The 15,580-nt window shown below is 41.1% G+C and overlaps 2 protein-coding genes across 4 annotated transcripts; one reads left to right on the top strand and one right to left on the bottom strand.

Annotated features, from left to right (window-relative positions):
- Nucleotides 1-555: 555 nt before the first annotated feature.
- On the top strand, nucleotides 556-7,618 carry TRAPPC6B (trafficking protein particle complex subunit 6B). 3 transcript variants are annotated; one of them, XM_074148879.1, is made up of 6 exons: nucleotides 556-746; nucleotides 838-905; nucleotides 2,059-2,176; nucleotides 3,638-3,721; nucleotides 4,764-4,857; nucleotides 5,530-7,618. In XM_074148879.1, the coding sequence occupies exons 1-6, from the start codon at nucleotides 666-668 to the stop codon at nucleotides 5,559-5,561; spliced, it is 477 nt and encodes a 158-aa protein (XP_074004980.1). In that variant the 5' UTR covers nucleotides 556-665; the 3' UTR covers nucleotides 5,562-7,618. The 3 variants fall into 3 exon arrangements, with proteins under 3 accessions (XP_074004980.1, XP_074004979.1, XP_074004981.1); XM_074148878.1 differs by having other exon boundaries at nucleotides 666-782; XM_074148880.1 differs by lacking the exon at nucleotides 3,638-3,721 and having other exon boundaries at nucleotides 666-746.
- On the bottom strand, nucleotides 7,323-14,616 carry GEMIN2 (gem nuclear organelle associated protein 2). Its single transcript, XM_074148877.1, has 10 exons — nucleotides 14,450-14,616; nucleotides 13,813-13,897; nucleotides 12,508-12,597; nucleotides 11,852-11,911; nucleotides 11,573-11,683; nucleotides 10,989-11,033; nucleotides 10,186-10,254; nucleotides 8,939-9,049; nucleotides 8,662-8,720; nucleotides 7,323-8,329 (listed from the first exon to the last, which is right to left on the bottom strand). The coding sequence occupies exons 1-10, from the start codon at nucleotides 14,569-14,571 to the stop codon at nucleotides 8,290-8,292; spliced, it is 792 nt and encodes a 263-aa protein (XP_074004978.1). The 5' UTR covers nucleotides 14,572-14,616; the 3' UTR covers nucleotides 7,323-8,289.
- Between the last annotated feature and the right edge of the window lie 964 nt (nucleotides 14,617-15,580).

Raw genomic sequence — 15,580 nt, 5'->3', positions numbered from 1 at the left:
GGTGGTGCCTGGCGGCCGCCCGTCACCCGAAGCCGGGTGGGTTGTGCTCCGCCAGGCGGCTCCCCCTTTGGCGGCTGTAAAACGCCGTTACGGGACGTTACTCCTGGCGCCGGCCAGGTGTTCAGCCGCGGCTCCGCCCCACCGGGGCAGCCGGCGCCGTTCCTGTGGAGAGGCGGGGGTGTGCCTCCGCCGGCGCGGAACCCGCCTCCGCCTCACAGCGGCAGGGAATAGCGAATGAACGCGTAGCCTCCCGGAGGCGATAAAAGACCCCCGATCCCCCCCGCACCCCATTTCAACCCCCAGCAGTACGGGAAGGGGGGGGGGGGGGCAGCTCCCCAGCTCCGGCCCCCCGTCGCTTCACCCGCTTCGCGCCATGGCCCGAGGCAGCGGGCTCGGGAAGTAAAAGGCCCGCCTCAGGAGAGGCTTCCGCCCGCGGGAGGCCTTCCCCAGGCGACGGGGCGGGAACGCTGAGGGGTTCGCCGGCGAGGAGAACCAGTCAGGCCGGCGCTCCGCCTCGACCGGGAGCATCAGCTGCTGACCGGGGCCGGAAGAGGCGGTGCGGCGGCGGCGTCGGGGCCCGGCGGCAGCTGGCCGGTGCGGCGGCGCCGGGCGGGTGGTGGTGAGGAGGAGGAGGAGGCGGGGGGTATCCCCGCTGCGGAGCGGAGATGGCGGACGAGGCGCTCTTCTTGCTGCTGCACAACGAGATGGTGGCGGGGCTGTACCGCGCCGCCGAGCAGGGCGAAGGGGTGAGTGAGCGGGGCCGGGGCCGCCTTCGGGGGGCCGCCCGGTAGCGGCGGGGGTAAAGCAGCAGCGGCGGCGGCGCCTTGTGTCTTGCAGGAGAACGGCCGGTGCACCACCAAGCTGGAGAGCATGGGCTTCCGTGTCGGGCAGGGGCTCATCGAGAGGTGAGTCCTCCGACCCTCTGCCCGCTCCCGGGACTGGCGGGCGTTGCTCCTCCTCGGGGGTCTTCCCCCGCCTCTGCCCGGCCAGGCTCCACCACCCTTCTTCCCCGGGGCCGGGGGCGTTCGACCGCTGGGTGGGAAGCTGCCCGCTGGTTTGGGTGGACAGAGGGTTACGCTGCGGATGTGTTTCTCTTACTAAACGTCCTGGCATCCTCTCTTTCTTGCGGGGACCCGTGCTTGAATACCACTGGACAGTTTTGGAGTATGTATTTTGCCAGTGCTTTCCGTCATGACAACTGAGTCAGGGTATATGGTTACTTTTAATACTTACAATTCTTTTAGTTGCGCTTTTTTTAGACCTACTTTTGCATGTTTCCTACTTCTGGTACGTTTTGTGATTTTCTTCTCTTTCAAATTTCTTTCTTAAATGTAATTTTATAGTTGGTTACTCTATTTCATTTTTCTGAAGCGCTCTCAGTCCTTGGACCTTTGCGACAGGGCACATTTCTTCCTTGTTTCCCCAGGCCCTTTGGGAGTGCAGAATGACTTGCTGCACATCCAACTTCAGCGCCCTTGTTCTGAGGTCGTGTGAACACTCTTGAGCTTCTGAAGTCATGCTTTCCTTGAACAAAGTGGTGCTGTAGTGCCAGATAAAGACCCTCAAGGAGGATAAAGAGCAAGGATTCTGAAATAACCAAGAGAAGGAGGTCCCTTTTTGAGAAATGGGAACAAGTTTTACGTGTTTGTTCCTATGTGATAGTGCTTTTTTGCATATTTAAAGGACTCCTTCCAAGCAGTAGTATAGGTGTGAGCTTTTTGTTTGTCTTCTCCTTAGACGTTTAGTTGAAGATAAAACTGATGGAGTGCTTTGCATCTTTTTGTACTTCAATTGTCTTTAATAATCATATAGTTAAAATCATTTATTCTGTTGTCACATTGCAGGTATTAAGATAACACTGTGTTGCTCTTAAGTTAAAATACTTGATGAATGCAGAGTGATGCTAGAATGATACTGTACAATGGTTGGAAAACTAATTTCTCTAACAGCCTCAAAAATAATGTTGCATAGTACCATTATTTTGTATTTTCTTTTTCTGTTTAATTGGTCAAGTTGCGTGTACCTTCATTATTGATATATTTCTCGCTTATCTCTTAGGTTCACAAAAGATACTGCCAGGTTCAAGGATGAATTAGATATTATGAAGTTCATTTGTAAAGATTTTTGGACAACTGTATTCAAAAAACAAATAGATAACCTAAGGACTAATCATCAGGTACTAATGCTGTAGAATAAGATTTAACTTACAAAATCAGTGACAGTTGTGAGTTACTAGTGCTTTTTTTGTTTTTCTTGCACTAGAATTAATTACCTGATAAGAAACCCAAAATGTTCCTTATTTGTTTTGTTTAAAAAGCAGAATTTTAAGGTTCATGTTAGCACGTAGCTTCAGAATACAATTTAATAATTGCTTGTGATGTCTTTATTGCTGCCCTGTTTGAAAAGACTAAATGCTTTGAATTTCCTATATGCTGTTGCAGAGTTAGAAACTGACAGGACAGTACTGGTTACAGTTAATACTTAAACAGGAACTTTTCTATGTATCTCTCAATAAATTTTAGTAGAAAACTAGTGTGAGAAAGTGATATTGCTGGTGCAACATCTATTTAAATAGAATGGCTCCTTTGAAGTTTGTTGGGTTTTTTTTGAGAATTTTTACAGTTCTCAGCAGTTGAGAGCCTTAGTTGGATTTTATTGAATGTACTTGTATAAGAATCATCTGAAAAACTTCTCAAATTTGCATGTTGATATCTATGTCCTTTCCTGTATCAACAGCCACCGTTCTTAAAGCAAGATCAAAATAATTTAAGGACGCATTTTACTAGAATAAAAAATCTTTTTGCTTTTGGATGACTTAGTTTCTTATGGCCATTTTCCTGTTGTATCAGAGTAGGAGCAAGAGAATTTGTACAAAGATTGTGCCAAATAAAATATGTTATATTTTTCAATGAGCTATTTATCAAGTAATAACTTTAACAGATAATAATTACCTTAGAAATATGTTTTTGAATTCAAGGAAAGCTGCTGTATTGAGCTTAGGTCTCAATTGTATACACAGCCTTAATTTGATTTCGAGGGCTATGAAGTTCCAAAGTAGCACAGTCATTAGCAAAGAAATTAAAATGACAGGTGTAGATGAAACTATACTGTGTTCATATTTAGTTTATTAAAATGCATATTGTGGCACAAAATTGTAATGTAGAAAACACTAGACTTTTAATTTGATCATTTGCTGGGTGTTGTTGCCTGTATCACTATCAAAGAAGACAGTTCTCATGAAATTTGAGAATAAGAATAGTGAATTGCATACCAAATGAAGATTTAAGATTTGAATGTAAAAAATCAGCGTGTACTTGATACATTAACAAAGACTTTCTAATATGGAACTATTGTTTCTGAGCACTGGAAGGACTCTTACAAGAAGAATGTAAATGAACATTTTTTTAGGATTAACTGGTAATATTATCTAGGGGTTTTGTAAACTCACAATTAAGTATCTTTTATTTTGATATTTCATGTAAGCAAATAATACAGTTTAAACTTAAATTTAAACTTAAATTGCAAATCTAAAACTTCATTTTTCAACCTGAGAACGGTTGTATCTACAAATCAAATCCCTTCGTATTCAACTGCATATTCAACTAAAAAACCTTTTTTTTTTTTTTTTCTAAAACAGGGTATTTATGTCCTTCAAGACAATAAATTTCGTCTCTTGACACAAATGTCTGCAGGAAAGCAGTATTTAGAACATGCACCAAAGGTACCCTTCAGTTTTATTCTTGGGATCTACCAGTTTGGTTTGAATTATCTTGATCTATTAATAACAACTTTAAATTTTGTAATTGAATGAATACAAACTCTTCAAAAGGGCAGCTAAAGTTTAGTCTCCAAAACCTGTGCTTTTTAGAAATACACCATGTTTCGGAACAGCGGATTTGATTTATGGTTCAAGAAATGGTCACAGTCATTGCGAAACTTGCTGCTGTTGTGTTTGAGTTACTTGGTGGTAGGAGCTGCCACCATCTGCCGCTATCACACAAATTCTTTTGCTTTGGAAAGCATGTGCTTTCAGAAGCTTTTTTAAAATTTCCGAAACTCATTTGGGAGTTGCTATTTGTTACCTAGAACAAGCTTCTGAGATTATATGAACATTCAGAAAGATCTTCCACCAATTAAAAATAGTTTTGAGTGTAGATACTGAGTTAGGGTAAGTAAAATCAGTGCCTCTGCAGAAGCTCTTATAAAGCACTTGGGTTCAGGGGGATGTAAGAAATGGGGCATTCAGTTCCATTTTATGGTTTCTTAATTCTTGGTCGTCTTAGTCATTGCAATTGCAGGCTACTGTTCTTTGAATTTTTTTATGTTTGGTGAGATGTTTCTTCTGTTTTGCAACAGATACTCTAAATATCTGCAGGCCCTTGTATTCTAAGATGAGGCCTGTGTGAGAATGCCGTCTCGGACTGTTTCTCTTTCGTTGACTTAAATACCACCTGCTCATTTCAGCCAAGTCTTGGGAATAATTGGTTTAAGGATATTAAGTTCCTACAGGTTTAATGGAAGTAGAAACAAGTGACTCGAGGTAGTGCCTCTAACAACAGAAACCTGTATTGTGAGCTCCGCTGTACCAAATACCAGAACTTTCATCTATTAGAGACATGAAGAAGTCTCTCAAGCACATGAACAAAACCTCCATAGTTTTATATTGTCCAAGTGTTAAGTCTTGTTCTAGAGTACTTAGTCTCAATCTTTAGTAACAAGCTTCACCCTTGACACTTTTAATAAAAGTGCAACTTTATATTTAGTATTTAGCATTTACCTGTGGACTAATCAGAGGAGGCCTATCGAATTTGGGAATAAAGAGTATTGTAACAGCTGAAGTTTCATCAATGCCAGCATGTAAGTAGTTCTCAGAATTATTCAGTTTTTAGCTCATTTGGTAACTTCCTTACTGATTTCATCACTCTATAAGCGTTTATCAAGGTGGGATTAGTTTGCAGCCGCTGGGCTGTAGGAGTCAGTATGAACTTCAGGCTATGGCTTGTCACTAAATACTTCAGTGTGTAGAAAATACTGACAGAGGGTGAACCTCCATGACACTGAGTGGAAAGCAAAGCTAAAAAGTTGTATTTACATTTGGAAGCATCAGATGCATATGGGTGTACATCCAGAAGGCTATTTGAACAAGTGAAGATCAAACCAGGTAGATACATGCTCTTTCTCTAGAGAAGTCACTAAGTTTCTTAGTAAGTGAAGTCAATGGTAACTACCCAAGCTGCTTAAGGTGGATTTAAAAATTTCCACAAACTTTGCATGAATTTTGAATTTAGCTGACTGTTGTGATGTGGGAACATGGATCAGCTTAAAGAAAAAAAAGAAAAGAAAAAGCTGTTCATTTGGAGTTAAATTTAACTGCTAAATTTAAATAATAGCTAGGTTGTTCACAATTAAACTGTAAGATTGAAATGTTCCTTACTATTTCTTTTAACAAAATGATTACAAGAAAATAATTCCTTGGAACAACAAGGTCTAATGGTCACCCTTTGATCTGACTTTGCTTTTTCTTTGCAGGTAAATTTCAGGTGATGATACAGAAGATGTAGAGCACATTCAAATCTGGGTATCTACCTTAAAAACCCTTTGTCTGTGGATTCAGTATCTTGGTTCAGCTTTGTGTGTAGCTTGTAAATTATAGCAGTGTGCAGCACAATTCCAAAATACATAATAAATGTTCATCAAAATAACACTATCCTTGCATCTTGGTATGAAATCTATTCTATACCAAGGTATTAACTCCACATGGTAAAAAGTGTCTACCCAAAAGTTTTCAGGAAAATATTTAAATTACCAAACCAGCACATATGGAAGACCAGAAGCATGCTTTGAGGGCAGAGTAAAAGCCTGACCAAGACTAAATTGGAATAAGAAACTAATGTGGTTTGTGTCACCTAATGTGAATGCCCAATTCACTCTCAGCTGGGAGGCAGCAAGTGCTTTTGTATTATTCTGAGGAAGCCATGGGCACAGGAACCAACAGCCTTCAGTAATGGTGTTCAGTGGAGGGTTAGTTCCTTTGTAAGAATGATACGGAGCAGTGGAAAAGAGAACTTACTTACATGTAGTTGAACACTTTCTCCTACTGCCCAAAAATTAGCAGCTGGTTTTTGTGTCAGAATAATTTTACAGTGAAGGTCATCTGTATTGGCCAAAAAGAAATTTGTTTTAGCTTGTTGTGCATAAACTTAATATTAACGTAATTGTTTTTAATTGCTAGCTACAGCTCACTTCTGTAATGAGTGTGTGCAGGAAGATGATTAGGCCTGCAAGAAGCTATAAAGACACCACCAAGACTCTTGAGGACATTGGGGTTTGCTAGATACTGCTTGTTACAAGATTTGTGTAACAATACATATCTTGCTGTAGGTAAGCATGAAAACATCTTGTTAAAACTTTTAATGAATTTTACTGTTAAGACTTTTCTGTCGGCAGGTTCAGGCTTTATACTTTCAAGTGAATCATGAGAGAAACTCACAGTGTTTATTCAGAAGAGTGAGAATGCCTTGTGATAGTGATTCAGTTTCTACTCTCAGACCAGTAAATAACAGGCTAACTGGAAAAGCTAACGTTAAAATAGCACCTTTGATTGTTGTAACTACCTCCTGTGTTGGGAAAAGCGTATGTTCTCCAGCTGCACGGTGGGCAAGAACACTGGAGGCTGTTCTTCCCTAAGCTCTAGGGAAGGTCTGAAGTTTGTAATGGCTCAAGCCTCTTCTCAATAGCTGTTACAGGCTGTAGAATATGAACGTGATAACCAGGAGGTTATTGTACTTGAGCTTAAGATGTGACCAAATTCTGATCTTTTTCACGCACCGTGAATGCTAGTTCAGGTTAGTTGTAGCTGAATAACTTGACAGTTCTAGGAAACATGTAGAGCAGGACTCTGTCCCACTGGTTATAGAACTGGCAAAGATGAAAGTAACTACAGTGGTACGATACTCGGCAGGGATCAGCTGTTTGACTGATGGAAACACTGGGTTCTTACACTGGTGGTTTATAATAAGGCTGTGGTGGTTGTTCACCTTTATAACTGGGATTTGTCTGAAGTTGTAGGGCTAGAGAATTAGCTAGTATTTTTGGGTTTCATAGGTTCTTCAGTTGCCAACTCATCCTGCTTTCAACATGCTGAAATGTAATTAAAGAGACTAGAAATAACTGGGACTGTGTGTCTAACAGATGGACATTACATTACAGAATCATTGTTACTTGCATCTCCAGAATTAACTCTAGTAGTTACTGTAATTCACTTTGATTTTTCGCTTGACAGTTAAGACTACCATAAAGGCTTATCAATAACTGGTTGTGGTTAATGATGATTTTTAATAGCGAGGGGAGGGACTTAAATTCTACAATATAAAGAAAGCAGGTGTCATTTAATACACTGTATGAATTTGCTGCTGTCAGCAGAATTCATAGTTCCTTTAACATGGTTTTTTAATTGTTGAAGATAAATAAAACCAGAGGGAGTCGTGTATGTACCAAGCAGATGCTGATACTCTTGGTGAAGCACTCCATGCTAAATATATAAATAGGTGAGCTACTGTATTTGTTAAGAGCATAGAGAAAACAAACTTGCTCATTCTGTTTAACAAATGCTTCTATTAAAAGCATTGAGTACAGCTCTGTAATTTTCACTGGTTCTGCAACTGTTTACTAAAAAATAGTATTAATACTCAGGAAGTGTTTATGTTTTACTAAAATTGTTTCAGTAACTTATTGGCTATAGGTGAACTGCTTAGCAGAGCTTAAGCTCAGGAACCAAAGCTTGAAAAAACCACATTCAGTCCTAGTTGTGTAGATTTCTACAGTAAGGCTGCTGTTAAATAGTATGAAGAATGAGAAAAGCCCTAACATTTAAGAACGTTCTTTAAAATGCTTTTATTAAAAAAGCCCTCAATGGTTGGGTACTAGATAAAGAACTATCATTTGTAATGTAACCTCAGACTTCACCTAATAGCAGTGTCCACAGGATTACTTAGGTGGTAGAAATTTCCAACTAGGAATGTAGTTTACAGAGATAGGAGCTTGAGAGATGATGCCAGACACTTCATTGACCACTTTACAATGATGGTGATGATGATACTGGAGACATTGACAATCTCATGCTAAAGCTCAGCTGAAGTTACTCATAGCTGTCCCAAATGTGTTATTTTGAGGATGATCTGAAGGGGTTGTATAGTACTTCAGGTCTGAACAGTGCAGTGTCTTGCTGTGAACTCTCATAATCCTGTTCATACTATTGCAATGCAAAATACTTGATATTCTCGAAACAGTCTAGGGAGGCTCATCAGCCAAGTCACGTTGATCGAAGTACCTGGTGGAGAGAAGTGGAATATGGTGGTAAGAAACCTCTAATGCAACATACTCCTTACTCTGCTCTGAGTTGTTAGACCCCTTGCTTTCTAGCTCTTCTTTTAGTGCTTCTACAATAATTACAGCTTTGCAGTTCAGGGGGCTCATCTGAGGAAACCAATACGCTTACTTTACTCTTAGGTTTATCTTAAGTCCTTTTAGCTAAGTATATTTGCTACATAGACCCGGGATACTTTAATTGACGTCCACGTTAAACAATCTAGATTAGGACAGGAGTAACCACACACTTATTCTGGACATACTTTATTGGTTCAGGTATGTTAGTTGCATTACCTGCTAACTAAGCAGATTATCAAGTTCAGAGCTGATATTTGTTCCTCATTCTTGTTCTCCTGAAAGAGAAATAAATATTATAACAATTCTTTTGTTACCTGTGTCAAATGGAAAAGCTGTTACGTGCATGCTACATGCCTGTACTATTCCCTTCATTCCCAAGAAAACTTAGGACAAATGTTCAAAATGTACCAAGACTTCAAGAACTGAAAAATCCTCCTCCTAATAATTTGCTAAATTCAGCAAGTCCTTTGCGCAATGCTATATTAAATCTTACCTCTAGTACTCTGACTTCTGAGCATCGTCTTGCCAGCTGCCGAATAAGGGAGTGAGCTTCAGGTAGCAAAGGTTTTTCAAGGCATGCCAACAGTGCATAAAGCCATCTGCCCTGCGTGGATTCAAATAACAAACTTATAATTATAAGCATTTCCTTTAAGTTTCATGCAGTCTTTGTTATATAGAGCAGGTCTGGAGCGGAAGTCTCAAAACAAAATTGCATTTAAGTGCTACTGCCCGAATTGAAAAGTTTGAAAGCCAAATTAGACACTACACAGTAGAATTTTGTGCCTCTAGATAAGCTTCTTGTGAGCAGTACTCCTGGATTTCCTGATATTTTTTGGAATACTGGCCAAGATATAAATTAACACAGCTTACACTATTAAAGTCCGAGGGAAGGATTATTTTAGTAATATCTTAAGATTATTACTTAGCTATTAATTTTTAACTTCATAAACTGTAGAAAGACATTCGTGAAGCGTGAATGTATCAAGTCAGATCTTTGTGGAATGAACGCTGTTAGATCAACTTTAAAAATTGTACCACTGTGAAAACGTGTCCTTTGCATTTTACTTCACTGAACGCTACTGCATTCTTACAAACCTAACTTCTGCTACCAGTGTAACTTCCTAATTTAATTCCAGTGTCTAGTGGCTTTCGTTATGGGAATAAACTAAAAGTCAGTGTGCGTATTCTCTGCAGCATATTGGTTAAAAAGAAAACAGTCCTACAGAAAAGGACAGAACACAAAAGGCCTTTAAGTGACTCAAAAATAGTGAAGTTGTGTTTAGTATTATGGAAATAATTTTTCATTACTCTTTTGCTTTGTGGTACTGAGTGAGATGAGATGTGTCCATCAGGGTCTTTTGTAGATACGATGCCATTACGTAGCCAGTCAATCTAGTGGCCAAACTCCACGCTAATGTACCCCGTCAATCAGAATGTCTTACTAGCTTTGATTTGTCACCACACTAACGCAGCTAAGCCTTCTGGTCTGTGCTGCACGTGGAAAGATGAAACTATCTTTGCCAGCAGAGTCATGTATCTCCAAACTAAAAGGGGGGTGTGGGTTGCAGCGTGCAGCACCCTGACACTTTGAACTGGGCAGAACCAAAGCTGCTGCAGTCTGAGCCTCTTCTCTCTCAGAACTCTTTAGAAACTAAAAAATAATTTCATAGAAAACTATGAGCAATTTATCCCTTGTTTAATGCATTCATGTGCAAGTAGTTAGAATAAATTAAAAATTACCAGTTCAGGAGTAAATTTTTTCTCTCCAAACCAGCTTATCAGGTATTCTAAGACGCTGGTTACTGTTGCCTTCAAAAGAGGAAAGAAAGAGACAATACAATACCTGCAATGTTTTGTTTTGCTGTCCTACATGAAGGAATATATTATGTAAAAAAACAATGTGACTTTTCAAAAATACACACATTATGTATTTCTAATCCACTGTGATACTATATGGTATCCGTCCCAAGTTGAAGTTATATATAAGGGTAACCCAAGTGTTAAAGCATGAGTTCCTGGAAAGAACTTTATAGAACACCAAGTAATTGTGTTAACAAAGTTGCGGATAAGTAGCTACAGATTAGGAAAGAGGCAGGACACCGACTGGTTGTTTCTGTATAAAGGTGACTAATGGGAAACACAGTAGTAAAGGAAAGGTAAGCATGATTCTTCTAGCCTTGCAGTGTACATAAGAGTTCACAATCAGGTTGAAGGACTGCACTTAAAATACTAAATGAGAAATCTTAAGACACTGTCAAGCACCTAATGGGGCACTCAGCAAAAATTAAAACATTAGATGCTCTACAGAGAAATTACAAGTACAAAACACTCTTAAAAGTAGTCAGGATAAGTGTTCACTAGTAAGTTGTAGCTGAAGGTGAGGGAATGATTACGTGCTTTTCTTGTAAGTGTACAATAAATAGCAGTTGTAACAAACAATGGCCTACTCTAGGAGAGAAAAACAGATGTCTTCTGCAAGAGGTAGAATATGAGAAATAATGATTTATGCGATGTCACTATGCGATTTTAAGAGGTAAGCTTACCTGATTCATTCTGCTTACAATACTTAGCAAAGGGGGAAAGCCGACCTGCAAATAATCACGTTGGAAAATACAGACATTATGATATTAGAACATACTAATATTTTAACGTGATGCTCAGACATCTGCAGTGATTTGAAGGTCTGTTCTGAGCTTTGAAATCCATTTAAAAAAATACTTTCAAGCAAGTTCAAGGTAAGGTTCAGTCAAATTTGCTCTAAACCTTACTTTTACTTTTATTTTTAAAGTTTTGCAGTGAAGTGGATGTTTGTAGAATAGCATGTATGAGGAGAACCATCAGAAGTCACCATTCAACAAAACACTAAAGCAGACTATGTAGAAAGCTTTTCAGTTCAGTGAGCAGCAAGTGTTTTAGCTGATAACAGATGAAGGAACTCTTCAACTTTTTTTTTGACTGAAGGGGTAGACTCATTCTCTGATTCACTCAGTTTCCACTTAAAAGGGAAGAAAAATGAGACTTTCTGGACTCGCCTACTTTCTATTTAACACAAAGTGGTAATCAACAGTAGGACTGATTCTGGCAGTTATTGAAAATAGCAGCTGAAAATTAGAAATCCTACGCTCACCTTCATGTAATCAATTCCTAGATTTTCATTATCAGATAGTGCATCTATTTCTGAGTACACTCTTTCACCCAGGCAGAACTTCTTCCAGCCTTCTTCATCCTCCGATTTTGGCTGAAGTAAATAAAAATAAATGAAAACTGAAATACTGCTATCTTGAAGCCACCGAAGAAAAGACTTAATAATATTCACAAGTTATTGCTTTAAACTGTAAAGCAAGATTAACCACAGATTTAATGACTGAAAAAAACCAAACCCAGCACTTTTACAAATTCTACTCACCATAGTAACATTGCTGTCCAAATGTTGTGACCGCCAGTGATTTCTGTGCTTGTTCAGGCTCTGAGTAATTAAAATAAAGCCAAATTACAGTTTAACTTCACAGTTATTTTATCCTAGCCATAATTGCTCTTCATTATTCTTAAAATGTATAAAAAGTATATTTTATGATGTTCTATAAGTCAAGTAGAGGCATAAGTGGCTTACTATTTCCCACGCCTCTTAATATTAAATATAACCAAGCTGCTCATGTACTGGAGTCATAAATGATCTCAACCCACATCTTCATTATGTTTTGCATTTCTCCCTGTTTAGACTGTGAATAGAGAGAGATTGCTCAATTCTCCATTTTTGTTCTGTTATTTATGAGCAGGTTGCAAACGCAGTAGGAAAGATTTAGGTCTGTGTTAACACTACAACCTTACAAATACATTTTACCAAATTTTTTTTTTTTTTTAAACATGACTCTTCCAGGAGTTTTATCAGAGATTTGAAAGCCATAGAGTATACACTCGATTCTTCTCCAAGAACTTAAAATATTTGCCTACAAACATCTGTCCTACCATAAAGTCATAACGTTTCTATACTAGATAGAAACGTAAAGCACAGATGTGTTCCATCTGGACAGTGCGAGTCCCCTCACACACACCAGTTTGTACCTGACGAACAGCTGAGAAATTGGCCACTTGCTGCTGCTGCCACTTGAGCGTTGGAGAGAATCCTTCAGGAGCAGGCTGACATCCAGAAATCTAAGAAAACACTGGCGATAATTACAATGTAAAGAAAGCTTTATAAGAAGAATCCTTAAGAACAAGAGAACCAGTAAATGTTTGCCATCAGCTAAACAATATCCTTTAAATCTTCATTGAAGAAAGGTAATTTCATGACCACATCCATGACTGATTTAACAGTTGGTTTACACAAAATTTCTTCTGTTTGGCTCTCCTCATATGCAAATAAGAAGGAAAACTAAGCATTCAAAATGCATTGTCAAAGAATTATTTAAGGGTTTGTTTTGTTTTATTTCTAGCAATTATTCTCCCTTAATTTCCCTGTTTATAAAAAGCAAGGTGCTGTTTCCGTGTCTTGGACAGATGCTATGAATCTTAGGTGTTCTACTTGCCAAGATGATAACAAGTTGAAGAAGACAAAAGACCACAAAAACACCTTTTAGGAAATTAATTCTGACAGTAAGTAGACATAACCTCTTTAAAAAATAGCATGAAAGAGTTATTTAAAAAAATAAAAAAAAGACTCTTTCTACACTATTTAAGAATGCCGCTACAGAGAGGTGAGACAAGCGAAGAAGAATGGTCACCCAGAAGTTACGTGGTCATACTAGAAACTTTTCTTGGGCAATCTAGTAGTGAACTTCCACATTACAGTTTTCACGAGAGAAATGCAAACTTGGTCTCTGGAACTACTTGAAAGTCGATTAAAAACCAAGCTGGCAGGGCAATGTCACAACAGAGAAATCTGCTTGGGCAGTAAAGAAAAGCTCTGATAAAATATTCCACCAAAAAGGAAAGTAGTAGTAGTAGAATTTAATCTAACTTTAGTAAAGCTTCACTGCAGTTACTACCCTTGCCCGAGACATATATTTAAACCTAAATATAGGTATGGAGATGCCTTTATTCTGAAGTTTATGCAGGTTTTATGGTTAAATATTAATGAAATTTAATGCAACGTTTGATTTCGTTAGACAGTAAAACAGTCTGCTGTTTTAAATAGTATGCATATTATCAATTTAAATCAGTTAAAAAGCCCACTGGTAGCCAGCAGTTGAATGGGAATTTCTTCAAACCCAGACATTTAATTTAATTCTGTAGATGCTTTTAAAATCCAGCAGTGCTATTTAGTTATGCCAACCACTCCCCAAAATTAGTACAAGCATTATGATATTGACATCTTTCGCCTTATATTTTTTTTTTCCTCTCAAAACATGTAAAAGCTCTCAAACTTACTGAAATGTTTACTGTCTGCTTCTTTCTCAACTTTTTGGGGTCTATTTGCGCCACGACCACATCTGGGCATCGAGCTGCTTCAATCCTACAAAATAAAATCAAGCGGCTACTTTTTTCCCCTTTCTGTAGCCGGTGTTTATTTGCCGGATGTCTCGGAAATACCGCGGAAACCTTCCAGGTATGGAAAACACGGGCTGCACCGGCCGCCCCTACAGGAGGTTTGACTGGAGAAGTAAAAGATGGGAGTATTCCCAGTTTCTACTCGGCGGTTCTGGCCTCCTGGAGGCTTGCTCGCATCCGACCCTGCCTCGGGAGGTCCCGGGGCCGGACCTCCGCCTTTCTGCGGGAAACGAGCGGCATCGGCCGCGGGAGGTGCGGCTGGCTGTGGGGCAGCGAGCCGGCCCGGGGGAAGCGGCAGCCTCGCCGAGGGGCTCAGCCCCCGTGCCGGCCGGGATCCCACAGCACCGGGGAAGCGGCTCTCTCTGCCGACAGCGGTAGCACGGTCACTGCCGTCCCTGTGCACCCCAGCGCCGAGCCGGGCCGGGGCCAGCTGTGGCGGGGAGGTGACGGCGGCGGACCCGGCCAGCGGCCGCCCCGGACCGCGGGAGCCCGGCTCCTTCCCCGCTCCGCCACTCACTGGACGCGCTTCAGATACTCCTGGGGCGTCCTGGGAGGCACCGTGGGGTCGAAGTCCTCGGCCAAGTCACAGTCATCCACCGGCAGCAGCCGCGGCATCAGCTCCTCCACGCCGGGCTCCATGTCCACCCCGCTCCGGGCGGCGGCGGCCGCCTGACGGGACCGGGCCTCGCTGGGAGGCGGCGTGAGGCGAAGGCTGCTCTCGCGAGAGCTGCGGCGGCCGCCTGGGCCTGGCCCTGGCCGGGGGCGGTGGCGCTGTAGAGGCGGCGGGGCCCTGAGGTGGAAACGGCGGGAGGCAGCCGGCCCGGAGCCGGGGCCTCGCCGCGGGGGTGTCGGCTGCCCGGCAAACCCAGGGAGGGAAATAAACGGGAATTCGGCCAAAAAGCAGCGCAGGAAGTGGTTCTGGCGACTTACTGCCCGTGGAACCAGGCCTGTTGCCGTGGTGAAGGGGTGTAAACCTTCAACAACCCGTTTTATTAGGCCATCATTTTAATATACCGTAGTTTTTGCAAGTGGCTCTTTAAAACTCGTCCGTTAGTATTTTCTGTCCTACCTGTCGACATCCAGTAACGATAATGCTTCTCCCTTCCTTGAAATGCTTTGAGATCGGTGGTGGAAGTCAGTTACTTGCTACAAATGCGATCAGGCTTCTCCTTGTGGAAGGCTCAATGCCCCAGTTTTCATCCCGTTGCTGTTTATCCGAGTACTGTTAATTACGTGGGAGTATCCACATGCCAAACGGGCTGCTTCCCAGTTAAGAGAAAAAGCAGGCAGAGAATGCTGTGTTATGAAATTCCTGTTATGCAAAATGTTAATCTTATATTATTATTCCTGTTCTGCTGCCTGCAAAGTCAGCTTAGTGCGACCCGCAGTCCATCTAGTAGATGAGAGGAGCTCTAAATACTTCTGACATAAGTTCAAAAAAAGGAATGCTTTTTTCCCCTGCAGGGCTGTATTTTAGCCGTTCTGAACAAACACCTGCCCTAACTCCTCCTCTCCATTGGCTTCTGTTTGTTTTAAGGTGTTTCCAAAACCACCTGCCTATAACAGGGAGTTTCAATTCTGAAACCCGGATCTAACGTCCTAGTTGAGTATGCAACAACTGCAGCCACCACTAGAAATAAAACCTTTT

This window comes from Numenius arquata, chromosome 6 (genome assembly GCF_964106895.1).
Source record: "Numenius arquata chromosome 6, bNumArq3.hap1.1, whole genome shotgun sequence".
Lineage (NCBI taxonomy): Eukaryota > Metazoa > Chordata > Aves > Charadriiformes > Scolopacidae > Numenius > Numenius arquata.
The sequence above is the reverse complement of the archived record's forward strand: the minus strand, read 5'-3'. Positions and strand labels throughout refer to the sequence as shown.